This window comes from Heloderma suspectum, chromosome 2 (genome assembly GCF_057233095.1).
Source record: "Heloderma suspectum isolate Gila_16-S chromosome 2, 16-S_ref, whole genome shotgun sequence".
Classification (NCBI taxonomy): Eukaryota; Metazoa; Chordata; class Lepidosauria; order Squamata; family Helodermatidae; genus Heloderma; species Heloderma suspectum.
Genome location: NC_139459.1, coordinates 104,273,383 through 104,287,400, shown reverse-complemented (window position 1 = coordinate 104,287,400; position 14,018 = coordinate 104,273,383). Strand labels below are relative to the sequence as shown.

Here is a 14,018-nt window from a genome sequence, read left to right as displayed (position 1 = left end):
GCATTTCTCATAATGTGCCATTAAGGGTTAGAACTGTTGTAATTGTGTGTCAAAGAATTACAAAGGGAAGAAATCATCATGATTTCGTTTAGAGAAACTAATTTAGGAGTTCCATACTGCATGTTTCTGCTTAATGGAAAAAATTATTGCCATGGTTGAGTTGTGTTCTGATGGAACGCAGAGCAAATGTTCCTCTATCACACATAATGAGACGTCGCATGTGAGGAATGTTAACTTCAACTATATGTTAAGGGAATTGTTGTGTGTTTTAAAAAATGGCTCTTGTTGTGATAGGGTTTGTGATATGTCATTACAGCAGTTCAGTACTGCATGGTACTTTGATATCTGTTTTCTCTATTTTGTGGCATAGAAATAACGTAAGGATTATGATATAATTTCCTATTGTTAAAGCCACTTTCAGTACATAGCCCAACCCAGTTCAGAAGAGAGTGCCTCTTCAGTCCCATATCTATGATTTCTCCAGAAAATGCTACACACACACTCCATAATGCAACAGTGCCATATTAGATGAGGGGGCGCAGGGTGCTAGTTTAAAAGTGTTCCTACATCAAAAGATCCCTGCTTGTCAAAAGCTTACATTAGGGGTCCCCAACCTTACTGGGCTGGTGGGCACATTTGAAATTTTGAGAGAGTGCTGTGGGTGCTCTCACAAAATGGCTGCCATGGGATACTTGCCCATTCACAAAATGGATGCCATGGTGGGCATGGCCAGTCACAAAACACCCATTTGTCCTGCAATGGCTGAATCAGATTCATTGTTAGGGCAAATTACGGGGCAAGTCAAGAAAGCAGGCAAATGGTTAGGCACAAAGGTTTCAGTCCAATATAGGATCTGGCTAAGGCATGAGTGGTTTAGATGCATGCAACAGTCAAAGCACAGTATTACCTGGCAAGTAGATGGTTTCTAGAAGAGAGTTCTAAGACAGCCAAGGTCAAGCACAAATAAGCAGGCAGATATAATAGGCAATCCAAGAAGCAGAGTAACGCAGGACTCCAAGGGTCAGTAGCACAGAGGTTCAGTCACAAGACAAAGTCAGGAAAAAAAATGTAAGACACTGGAACTAGTAGACTTGATGTTGTTCCAGCAACAGCTAGCCTGAAACTGAAGACTTATCTATCCAGAGCTTCCTGAGCCCCACATAGGGCACAGCTGCAGTGCGTTATAGGCTCTCTGGCAAAAGTCCTACTCAGATAGATGGTCTTGCTCCCAAGGAGTCCATTCTTCCTGCAGACTCCTCTTTTGTAATTGAACACTTCTTCTCAAAGGAGCCCTGCTAGCTTGTTTCTTGAGGCAACAATGCACTTAGGGGCTAGGTGGTCACCCAGCCTCTGCCTCAGAGGCAGAACTCCCCTCCTCCTGTGGGGATGGATCTGCAGTCAACTCCCCTGAGGGCTGAGGCTCCCCCAGATCTCCTGAAATGAATGGCTCCTTTGCGCTGTTGATCTCTGGGAGCTTTAGCTTGTCCTCAGAGGAGGTTTTCTCCAGCAGGGGCATGATGCCATTTCCCAAAGGCAAGCCGGTAAGGCTAAAGGAACAGTAACATACCCAAGTACGAGGCAGAGGTGTGGCCTGAGCTCTAAAACACAAAACCACTTTCCTGAACCCACAGTTCAGGAAGCCTGCCAGAAAGGCTCTGCTCCAACACCCATTTCACAGAAAGTAAACAGATGAGGCTCAAAAAAAAAAACAAGGCTAAAAAACTGAGTATAAGGGAGAGGTGGGGTCTGAACCCCAAATGCCAAATCACAAATTTGCGGGCCCCCCCACACACACAACAAAGTGCCTGTTTCACAGGAAGCAAACTGGTGATGCTCAGAGACACACACATACAAAACCAGGTAAAACACAAACCACATCAAAGCAAGCAAAGAAGCCAACTGACACCCACCACATCAAAACAAAACACCCAAGCAAAACACAAACACGGCACAGGCCCTTTACATGTTGGGGGAGAACTACCTTGCAGAGAAAAGGAATCACAGCAGTGAATTTGTGAAGCTGGTCATTACTAAATTCCATACTGATGTGAGTCTTAAGCAAAAGAAAGAGAATGAACCACTCCCTTTTTCTTTCTCCTGGTTTGTCTTCTCCATGCTATATCAAAATAAGGAGGCCCTGCATCAGCACATCCCCTTCATGGATCACTGCCTTGTTGTGGCGAAGGGGCTTGCGTAACTCAGTGAAGCCATAAGCTATGCCATGCAGGGCCACCCAAGACGGACAGGTCATGGCAGAGAGTTCTGACAAAATGTGGTCCACTGGAGAAGGAAATGGCAACCCACTCCAGTATTCTTGCCAAGAAAACCCCATGGAACGTATCACAAGGCTAAAAGATATGTCGCCGGAAGATGAGCCCCGCAGGTCGGAAGGTGTCCAATATACTACTGGGGAAGAGCAGAGGGTATTTCCAAGTAGCGCCAGAAAGAGTGAAGCGGCTGGGCCAAAGCTGAAAGGACACTCAGCTGTGGATGTGTCTGGTGGTGAAAAGAAAATCTGATGCTGTAAAGAACAATATTGTTTAGGAACCTGGAATGTCAGATCAATGAATCAGGGTAAGCTGGAGGTGGTCAGACATGAGGTGGCAAGATTGAACATCGACATCTTGGGAATCAGTGAACTAAAATGGACAGGCATGGGCGAATTTAATTCAGGTGACCGTCATATCTACTATTGTGGGCAAGAATCCCTTAGAAGAAATGGAGTAGCACTCATAGTCAACAAAAGGGTGGGAAAAGCAGTACTGGGGTACAATCTTAAAAATGATAGAATGATCTTAGTAGGAATCCAAGGCAAACCATTCAACATCACAGGAATTCAAGTCTATGCCCCAACCACTGATGCCGAAGAAGCTGAGCTTGATCGGTTCTATGAAGACCTACAACACTTTCTAGAACTAACACCAAAAAAAAATGTCCTCTTCATCATAGGGGATTGGAATGCTAAAGTAGGAAGTCAAGAAATCACTGGGATAACAGGCAGGCATGGCCTTGGTGTACAAAATGAAGCAGGACAAAAGCTAATAGAGTTTTGCCAAGAGAACACGCTGATCATAGCAAACACTCTTTTCCAACAGCACAACAGACGACTCTACACATGGACATCACCAGATGGTCAGTATCGAAATCAGATTGATTATGACCTTTGCAGCCAAAGATGGAGAAGCTCTATACAGTCAGTAAAAACAAGACCAGGAGCTGGCTGTGGCTCAGATCATGAGCTTCTTATTGCAAAATTTCAGCTGAAATTGAAGAACGTAGGGAAAACCACTAAACCATTCAGGTATGACCTAAATCATATCCCTTATGAATATACAGTGGAGGTGAGGAATAGATTTCAGGGATTAGACCTGATAGACAGAGTGCCTGAGGAACTATGGACGGAGGTCCGTAACATTGTTCAGGAGGCAGCAACGAAATCCATCCCAAAGAAGAAGAAATGCAAGAAAGCCAAGTGGCTGTCTGATGAGGCTTTACAAGTAGCTGAGGAAAGAAGGGAAGCGAAAAGCAAGGGAGAAAGGGGAAGATATATCCAACTGAATGCAGAGTTCCAGAGAATAGCAAGGAGAGACAAGAAGGCCTTCTTAAATGAACAATGCAAAGAAATCGAGGAAAACAACAGAATGGGAAAGACTAGAGATCTCTTCAAGAAAATTGGAGATCTCAAGGGAACGTTTTGTGCAAAGATGGGCATGATAAAGGACAAAGAAGGCAGGGACCTAACAGATGCAGATGAGATTAAGAAGAGGTGGAAAGAATACACAGAACAACTATACAGGAAAGATCTGAATGTCCCTGATAGCCATGATAGTGCGGTCACTGAACTTGAGCCAGACACCCTCGAGAGTGAAGTCAAGTGGGCCTTAGGAAGCATTAGTAACAACAAAGCTAGCGGAGATGACAGTATTCCAGCTGAGCTATTTAAAATCCTAAAAGATGATGCTGTTAAAGTGCTGCATTCAATATGCCAACAAATTTGGAACACTCAACAATGGCCGCAAGACTGGAAAAGGTCAGTTTACATTCCAATTCCAAAGAAGGGCAACGCCAAACAGTGTTCAAACTACCGCACAATTGCACTCATTTCACATGCCAGCAAGGTGATGCTCAAAATCCTACAAGCTAGGCTTCAGCAGTATGCGAACCGAGAACTACCGGAAGTACAAGCTGGGTTTCGAAGAGGCAGAGGAACTAGAGATCAAATCGCCAACATTCGCTGGATCATGGAGGAAGCAAGAGAATTCCAGAAAAACGTCTATTTCTGCTTCATTGACTACGCTAAAGCCTTTGATTGTGTGGATCACAACAAACTGTGGCAAATTCTTAAAGTGATGGGAGTACCAGACTACCTTACCTGTCTCCAGAGAAACCTGTACGAGGGTCAAGAAGCAACAGTAAGAACCAGACATGGAACAACCGAGTGGTTCAAAATTGGGAAAGGAGTACGACAAGGCTGCATATTGTCACCCTGCTTATTTAACTTATATGCAGAGTACATCATGAGAAACGCCGGGTTGGATGACTCACAGGTCGGAATTAAGATTGCTGGGAGAATTATCAACAACCTCCGATATGCAGACGATACCACCCTAATGGCAGAAAGCGAAGAGGATCTCAAGAGCCTCTTGTTGAGGGTGAAAGAGGAGAGTGCAAAAGCTGGTTTGAAACTCAACATTAAAAAAACTAAGATCATGGCATCTGGCCCCATCACTTCCTGGCATATAGAAGGGGAAGAAATGGAAGCAGTGACAGATTTTACTTTCTGGGCTCCAAGATCACTGCAGACGGTGACTGTAGCCATGAAATTAAAAGATGCTTGCTCCTTGGGAGGAAAGCTATGGCAAACCTAGACAGCATAGTGAAAAGCAGAGACAACACCTTGCCGACAAAGGTCCGTCTAATCAAAGCTATGGTTTTCCCAGTAGTAATGTATGTCTGTGAGAGCTGGACTATAAGGAAGGCTGAGCGCCGAAGAATTGATGCTTTCGAACTGTGGTGCTGGAGAAGACTCTTACGAGTCCCCTGGACTGCAAGGAGGTCAAATCAGTCCATCCTAAAGGAAATCAACCCTGAGCGCTCATTGGAAGGACAGGTACTGAAGCTGAAGCTCAAAGATTTTGGCCACCTAATGCGAAGGGAAAACTCTCTGGAAAAGACCCTGATGCTGGGAAAGACTGAAGGCAAAAGGAGAAGGGGACGGCAGAGGATGAGATGGCTAGATAGCATCACGGATGCAATGAATATGAACTTGAGCACGGTCCAGGAGAGAGCGCAGGACAGGAAGGCCTGGCGTGCTATGGTCCATGGGGTCACGAAGAGTCAGACACGACTGAACAACAAAGCATCAGCACATATGACCTTCAGGCAACTACCAGGACCCTGCTGCCTAGTCTGGGGGCCCCTTGAAACATTTTTTCCCTGGCATTCCAATTAACACTGGGAAGGACCCACCATTTTGTTTTCCCACAGTGCACTGACCACCCCCCACTGGGAGCCACTTGGCACTCATTGGAACGCTGTTGCTGCTTCCCCACCTCCACTAGGTAAGCCTGCCAGGAGAGTCCACCAGCAGGCACTTTGCTGAGGGTCAAGTCAAACCTGAAGCTGGCCCAGAAAATAAGGCATGGATTAAATGTAATGATATTATAAAATTCAGCATTGATATTTGGAGTGTTTGGTGTGTTTCACAAATATTATCTGAGTAATCCCTATATTGTAGGTGGAGAGGCTGGATGGAGAAAGAGATACCATGCCTAAGGGTGTTTCATATGACATTATTTAAGTAATCAAAGGAACAACTCCCAACTTCATATAAGCAGGGTGCTTTATTAAAATGGTTTCTTACAGACAGTTACAGGGCCTACTCTTCTCTCCTTGCTGCTCTAACACTCTGCCTTTGTCTCTTCAATTCCTGTTTCTCCTTCAAACTCCTCTCACTGCTACTGCTGGTTTTACTTCTAAGCATGATATGGGCATCTAGTGAATACATGGCATAGGTGACATTTGAACTAGGGGCCTCCTGGTTACAGCTCACACTGCAGTAGCAGGATTCTGGCATTCCAAAAACAATTAGGTGAAGATGAAGCCATGTTGTGGAACATAAAAATAGGCACATAACAAAATGCAGTGTTTCAGCTGTAACGCCAAACCATGGTTTAGTGCTATGTACCCAAGCTGGAATTAATCTGAATGAAGTCTTGTTCTTACACAGTTGGGAGGAAGACTTCCATAGCATTAGTTTCACTTTCCATGAATCCTGGCTTGTTGTTATCATTGTTTGTAAACCAAGAGTGAGCAACATGCATCCTTGCCACACCCTGAAGAAGGGTAAAGAACAACTTTTTTAATGAAAAAAGTCAATCAGAGCACTATGGCAAGCCAAAAAAGTCAAATCTAGCTTTTTTGCAAGCTAAGGTTGACCGTTTTATGACTCCATAGCGAACAAGCTAGATTTGATATTTTTGGTGCTCCATAATGCTTTGGATACTTTGGGGGGGGTGTAAATTCTTTAAAAATTCTTTTTTCAGGTCACCTGGCAGACTGTAGCTCATTTGGGGTGGGGGCAAGAATGACCCCTGACCTCCAAATTTGCCCTGTTGTAAACCAACTCTGGTCAGTTTCTGAACAAGTTCAGCTTCAACTGATGGATTATGAAGCTGCTCCCAGCCTCTCAGGAGGAGTACAGTGGGTGTGTATGAGCTGGAGGCCTTGCTTGGGCTTGTTCCAGCTCATGCACTTTGTGCTAAATTATGGCTTAGCTTTGTACATGAACCAGCTCAATGTCATTTGATAAAAACACATTTCATAAGTTAAAAATGGCATCCACTAATGCAGCCCCCAGACAGTTGATATATGTTGATGAATATATGTATGTGTTGTTTTTGTAATAAATTTACTAAAAAATATTTTTTCTTCCCTGCAGCTGATGGGTTTTGTGTGTTTAAATGCTTAGTTAACAAAGATACTGAATACTGCCGTGTGGGAAAAGAGTCCATTTTGATAACACTCGGTTACAACAGCGCCTTACTCCAATTCAGGTCACATTCTGGTAAGTGATTAGTACTGTGTGTGTGTATTGTGTGTGTTTGAAAACTTTTCACCCCATAACTCTATTTGCTAACACAACAACTTTGATACACTTCAGTTCTGTGGCTTTTATGACATCGTGCTGTTCATGATCAACTGTCCCCCACATATTCAGACATCCATGTCTGAGGGCCAGATACAAATGCACATGATGACACTCCATTACTGGGCAAACTCCTATCACTCCTTCTAATAGCAAACTCAGTAGTGAGTACCAGCAGGATTTTAACCAAAACAGGGCCACTGACAAACAAGGAGATTCTATGCTGAAGAGAACCCTGAGGTCTGCAGAAATACAAAAAGAAATATTTTTTTAAAAACCTGAAAGTGCAAAAAAATGTACAAAACATCCCAATGAGGACTGAGCATTCTCATTAGCCTCCGAATGTAGAGTGATAGTTGAATAAGAAAAGTGGAACACATGGAGTGCGGAGTAGAATGCCCTGTTTGCGGGTAAGGGTTGGCTGGAACCCTGAACAGGAGCACTCCTTTTAGGAGGGGGGATACACTGCAACGTTTCGTTGCAGGTCCCACTTGTTCATCTATAAGTTTGAAGGCATAGGCGAGCTGGTGCCCTCTAGATGTTTTAAACTAAAACTCCCATAAGCCCCAGCCAGCATAGTCAATGGTCAGGCATTATGGGAATTGTAGTCCAAAATGCCTAGAGAGTACCAGGCTGTCTACTCAGTAATCTATGCATTGGATAGCCCTTGTCAGGTGCTGCTTCATGAAGAGTTTGGCATGAACAATTTTGTCCAATAAAAGCCATTACCTTTCAGCTTTTGCTTCTCTTATTTTATGGGACAGTGACAATTTTCTCTACAAAGAAAAACCATCTGTATTTAGATGTACATCCCTTTCTCAATTATAATGTGTGCCAGTGTTAAAATGTACTTTGCTCTGAGGGCCAAACTGAGTCTTACACAGCAGATGTGTGAAAATGTCTCTCAATTTTTTAAATGAAAAGTAGCAATGGGAACTGGGTGCTTAACCCTTTTCCCATGAACCATTTTCCTGATAAGTATTGCCCTCCCCAAGCTGCTTTTTCACCTATGAGCGAAAATACAGGCACAGGGTTCCTTTTCACCCCCACTGGTGGAAAGTCACTTTGGGAGTGACTTTAAATGGGAAAATGGACTATAGGGAAAGGGTTAAGCACCCCCTCCCACTGTTTCTCCTCCTATGGATGCTTTTCATTTAAAAAAATTAGGAGAATGTGATGCATGTATGTGCCATCATGTAATGTCAGTAATAATAATCAGCACGATCAGAATACTGTTCAGAACGCCTCATTCCTGCAGCCTAAGCCTATGCTTAAACTGCTTCCAACTTTTAGTTAGTTTAGGCTTTTAAACTGTGAACAGGTATCTACAAAGAGAAAGGCCTACAGTCCTCTAATTGTTTGGAGTATTTCTATTTGTGTATCTGGGAATTGCATCACTGTGTGTGGCTTGAGAGGTATGATGATTTAAACTCCTGTTTCATCTCTCTCTATGGTGAGAAATGTATACCTACTCTGAATTCATGCTGAAGGCTGCTATACTCATTCTTCATGCTTCCACCATTTAGAGAGCAGTAAATCATAGATGGTATTCTTGGCTTCCTGCAGAACATGTGTGCAACATCTGAATAGCATCAAGCAGGTCATAAAATTGCCTGAGAATGTGTCTCTTATGTAAGGGCTTGTCTTTTGCAAACAGTGGTCATCTATTTGGAATAGTTCAACCAATGAATGTGTAGCCCACCTGATTACAGTCTACTTGTTGTCCACCCAACAACATTTAGTTGGCACATTAAGATGATTTCTCTCTCAACAACATTGGCTTCAGAAAGGCTGACTTTAATTTCTGTGCTCTTTGTATACATTGACTCTGTAAACAGATATACATGTGCAAATTGGGGGTGATGAATTTTGGATAGCCATGGTAGTCAGCCACTTCTTCTGGTTGCTATCAACCCTTCTCTTCTCCTGAGTTCTATGAATGACTCATGCCAGGTATTAAGAAAGGTCAGAGACAATAAAAGGGACTGTGTCCAAGTCCTTATTCAAAGTGGATAGATCACAATCCACTGCTGCAACTCAGGAGAAGGGCAGGATTTGGAGGCAGTCAGAAGCAGTTGCACCAGATTTTGAGACACCCAGAAGGAGATAGAGATTTTCACTGCTCAAGTATCCCCATAGCTCAGTATAAAGTGAGAGTGAATGGCATATTCAGAGAACTCAAAATAAGGTCTGGATCTTTCTCCCTCCTGTTTGGCATGAGAGATGCCACCTCCACCATCCATGTTCTCTGCAATGGGCTGAGAACACAGAGATAGGGGTGGGTCTCTTCCCCCAACCCTGGACATCCAAGGGCAGCTAATTACCAGGAAGAGATTTCCATTTGCCACCAGTGATCTGGTGTTACACTTGTGGATCAACGTCTGAAAGGTTTAGATCAGACACGTTGAACCTCTTTCAAGCCGATGGCCAAAGTTAGTTTTGGAAAAGCTCTTGGGGGCTGCATTCCAAGAAGCAAAGCAAAGGCAACAAGGATGGGCCCAAAATACCAGCATATTTTAGCTTAAAGCTCTTACTGCCAGGAACTAAGCCTTAGGAGAGGCACTTCAACCTTTTAGAGTGGAGAAAAAAACCATGCAAATACTGGGAAACCACCAAATGACCAACAGTTGGGGAAAGGGGGTGAGGACAAGGAAAGGGGACATGGCTATCTGGGGAGCCCTGGTGGGCCACATTTGGGCCCCAGGTTCAACACCCCAGATTTAGGTTCACTTGAACTGCTCAAAGAGTTCACACAGCAATATTTCTTGCTTTATTGGAAGACAAGCACAGAGAATAGAATCAAGTTGTTGGTAGCAGTGCAGAGCAGAGTGAGTTTGTACATCTTTCTTTCAGGGCAAATGTGATCCAGCTTGTCATTGATTGCATAATTTGGTGGTTAAAAACACCAGTGTCTCTAAGGTGCTTTATTATGTTACTTTTTCCTATTAATGTGTTTAACATAGTATAGGAAAACTGATGGGGAAAATGACTGCAAACTGTTACAAGACTGTTCTTGTAATTTGACTGGGAAGTTGCAAGTCTGAAATGTACATCTTGGTAAAACTTCCTGGATCTATTCACATTTGTGTTCATCCTTTCGCAACGTGACAACTTTTCTGATTACTTCTCTGAACTGTCTAAGAATGTAGGGAGACTAAAAATAGAATTGGAAGGAATCTTAATCCCCAGTTCTCAATTAGGGCTGCATTTCCTCCTCAGGACAGTAGGTGAGGCCAAAATATTGAGACACAGGAGGCCGGGGATGAGTAGGAATGGGTGAGAAATTTGTTCTGTTCACATTTTAATGTGAACTTGCCCAGTTTCACAGTTTTGAACCACTATGCAACTTGAAAGTCAGTTGTCCTTCAAAATTTGCACTGTTCTGAATTTTGTAGTGGAGTTCTCCAATGAAACAATGCATATATTAGAGAAAATAATTTTCAGATATACATTGAGAAACCTGCATGCAAGATACTTGTATATTAAGCAAAAAAATAAAAAAATGTGTGTATTAGGAGACAAGTACACAAAAATGTTTATTAATTTTAATGCAAACTTAAAAAAAAAATCTCAGAGTTCAGGACAAACCAGACTTAAGACTGGTGAAATTCTCAAAGTTCAAGATGAACCAAACTTAAGAATGGAAAAATGAGAAACTGAGAGAAACTGAAATTGGCAGATTCGTCCATCCCAGTGACGGTTTGAGCTTTCCTCTCTCAGCTGTAACAAGCTTGGGGTGTCCAGTCAGCCTTGCCCAGTGGATCAGGATTGTGTCCTCATAAGGACCCTGGATCATTTTCTGAAGGATGGGATAGGTGGGTGGGTGGGAAACCCTTATGACAGCAGATTGGACTATTGCTGAGAGAGGGTGCTGCATAAATCCCAGAAACAGCTGATGTGGCTGGCACAGCATCAGTTTAAGATTTCTGTGGGCTAGTAGATAAACTAAGAGCTAGCATCCATGAGACTCCCACCATGCAGACAGTGTAAGATGAAGCAGTATACACTGTTAGATCAGGACTACCTTAAAAGATGTTAACGGTAATTAAGGAAACACCTGTTTTTTGCCATTATTTTCCAAGCTATCCAAAAATTAGGGAAAGGGCTATTTTTAATAACTGCAGAGGAGCTAAGCAACTGTGCTCTCCTTAAGAGCACAATCACCCCTATGGGTTAATCTATGTTAAGGAAAAGAACAGAGATGTTATGGAACACAGAAATAATTTGTGGTTAGTTATTTACAAGTTTACTTCAGTAGAATTTCATGCTATATTTTGTAGAGGGTACAGAACAACTGAGTCCTAACTCAGTTACCTTTCTTACTTTGCTGGTTCTTTCACAATCTGGTGCTGATGTAGTTTACCTTAATATATAAGCAATAGTAGTTTCACATAACATACATGATTTCTTCCAGGTACCCTAGGAAAACCTGCTGTTAATTTGTTTTTGCCTGCCTTTTATGTTTTTACATTTAACTGGTATGTGTATTAGCTTCATTATTTCTGTTTCAGAATATAGCATGTTTTCAAATGCACTGACGACCTGTAGGAATCAGAGTAAGGAGCACTCCGTGTTCAATCAGAGAACAGAAGAATCTTCTGCAGCTCAATATTTTCAGGTAGAGGTCCATTGCATCATAACCCTACAAGAGGTAAATCCAATATTTCCTAGTCTTACTGTGCTTCCTGATCCAGGCTTCTTGGAACACTAATTTGGGTTTCTACAGCAAAGACTTTACCCTTAATTTGTGAAGTGCAACAGGCAAGTGGTAGAGGACAAATTTTTATACATTTTCCCCGTTTTTCCCCCCGTCTCCTTATTTCCTTTTAGTTTTATGGCTGCTTATCTCAACAACAGAATATGATGCAGGATTTTGTGAGGACGGCCACATATCACAGAGCAATACTACAGAACCATATAGATTTTAAAGATAAGGTAAGCTCTGTTAGGTGTCTGGCAGCCCAATTCTAAATATATGCACTGCCCCATCTGCCTACAGTGCTGTCAAAATATTGTTGTAATGCAGGCATAACAATAGCCTTCTTCAGGCATTCTTCCTCCCATGCTGAATGAGGGTTTTTCCAGGTTTCGTGTCTTTCCAGGGTTCTTAATCATGTGGACAGCCTCCACGGATACAAGAGGCTCTCCTGTTCAGACTGTCGCTGTCCAGGTGTACAAGGCAATGGATGCAGCACCAGAGGGGGGCAGAGCTAGAATGCTGCTCTCCTCACACATTCGTTCAAGATGGGAGGAAGAACACCTGAAGAGGGCTATTGAGTCTTACTATTCAACTATCTAGACCAGAACTGTCTACTCTGACTACCAGTGGCTCCCCAAGATCTCAGGCACGGAGTTTTCTCAGCCTCCCTATCACAGATCCTTTTAACAAGAAATGCCAAGTGTGGAATCTTCTGCATCCAAAGCACCTGTTCTGACACTGAACTAAGGTGTCAGGAATGAATCTGAGCATGTGGAGATGTCTGGCAGCTCACATTCAGAGCCAGAATGGGAACAGCCAGAACAGAGGGAGGCACCCTCCATAGTGAGTCCAGATACAGCGAGACTTTCTTCCCAAGACCTTGACACACAGATGGCCCAGCCTGAACGCCCCTCCCCTTCCTCCACCATGAATATCCAGGTTTCGGAGGAGGAGGAGAGGGGTGTGACTAGAGGGATGCTAGGGTCTGTTGCAGAGTGAAGTGGGAAAAGTTAGAGGCAGGGCTCAAACGCTCTGCCACTGGAAGCCAACATAGGAGGGAGCCACCCTAAGGGAGGGGCATCCCTGCAAAGCCAGTCTGGCCGAGAAGTTCTTGCCCAGATTGTTGGCAACTTCTCTAACTTCCACTTGTCTCCTCTATTGATATTTGTAGATGTGTGGATTAGGTGTTTCATTACAGTCTGACAGTTTCCTAGAATCTGCATTTGTAAAGAAGCTAGTTGTTAACTAATAAAGTAGTGTAGCTCAAAGCCGTGTTTCCTAGAGTGTGTTGATTGTGAAGGGAGAGGACAAAGGAACATGACATAAGGTTGCTCCTCAAGTCTTCCCTCTGGTTTGTTGCACTGGGCCCCACCATGGACACCTCACTGAAAGGCTGGAAGAGGTCCAGCTAGGAAGGCACAAGGGGCGGCAAGAGAGCCACAGCCTAGAATGATAGAATAGTAGGGGGTCTATAAGACCATCGAGCCCAATCCCCTGCTCATTGCATCCCTGGCACATGGCTGTCCAGCTTCGTCTTGAATGCCTCCAGTGTGGGAGAGCCCACCACCTCCCTAGGTCATTGGTTCCATTGTCGTATTGCTCTAACAGTCAGGACGTTTCCCTGATGTTCAGCTGGAATCTGGCTTCCTGTCACTTGAGCCCATTATTCCGTGTCCTGCACTCTGGGATGATCCAAAAGAGATCCTGGCCTTCTTCTCTGTGACAGCCTTTCAAGCACTCGAAGAGCGCTATCATATCTCTCCTCAGTCTTCTCAAGGCTAAACATGCCCAGTTCTTTCAAACCAAATGCAAAGTAGCAAGGCATTTTTTGCCTTCATTGGCCCATCGCCACCCCACGTGGGCACAGAGGTGTGTCTGCTGGACCATGGGAACCTGGTGTGGCGTTCAATGTAAATGTCAACTCTGGACGTGATGGTAATTAAAAAAGGCAAATTCCATGTTAGGGATTATTAGGAAAGGGACTGAAATATAAAATGGCCAGTATTGTAGGGTGCTTCCAGACTAGGCTGTTATAGCATCATCACCCTGCCTCATTCATGGAGTTTTACAGTGTGAGGGGGCAGATGATGATATCTTCACTCCTAACCCTTCCATGTTTTCCCATTGCTTTTTCTTTTTTCTTAGCAGAAAATGTGCTAAGGAAAAAAAGAC

At 43.5% G+C, this 14,018-nt stretch overlaps 1 protein-coding gene across 4 annotated transcripts in view; it reads left to right on the top strand.

Annotated features, from left to right (window-relative positions):
- Positions 1 to 14,018, top strand: part of LOC146352576 (histone-arginine methyltransferase CARM1-like) — a 93,098-nt gene that overhangs the window by 24,988 nt on the left and 54,092 nt on the right. For 2 of the 4 annotated variants that reach the window (XR_014787771.1, XM_084834408.1), the window contains exons 2-4: positions 6,941 to 7,066; positions 11,659 to 11,765; positions 11,978 to 12,082. Coding sequence is in view for 2 of the 4 variants with exons in the window: in XM_084834408.1 (XP_084690534.1) it covers positions 6,941 to 7,066; positions 11,659 to 11,765; positions 11,978 to 12,082 (338 nt within the window). In the remaining 2 variants the exon portion in view is untranslated. Of the gene's footprint in view, positions 1 to 6,940; positions 7,067 to 11,658; positions 11,799 to 11,977; positions 12,083 to 14,018 lie in introns of all 4 variants that reach the window. The other 2 variants (XR_014787770.1, XM_084834405.1) reach the window with 1 other exon arrangement.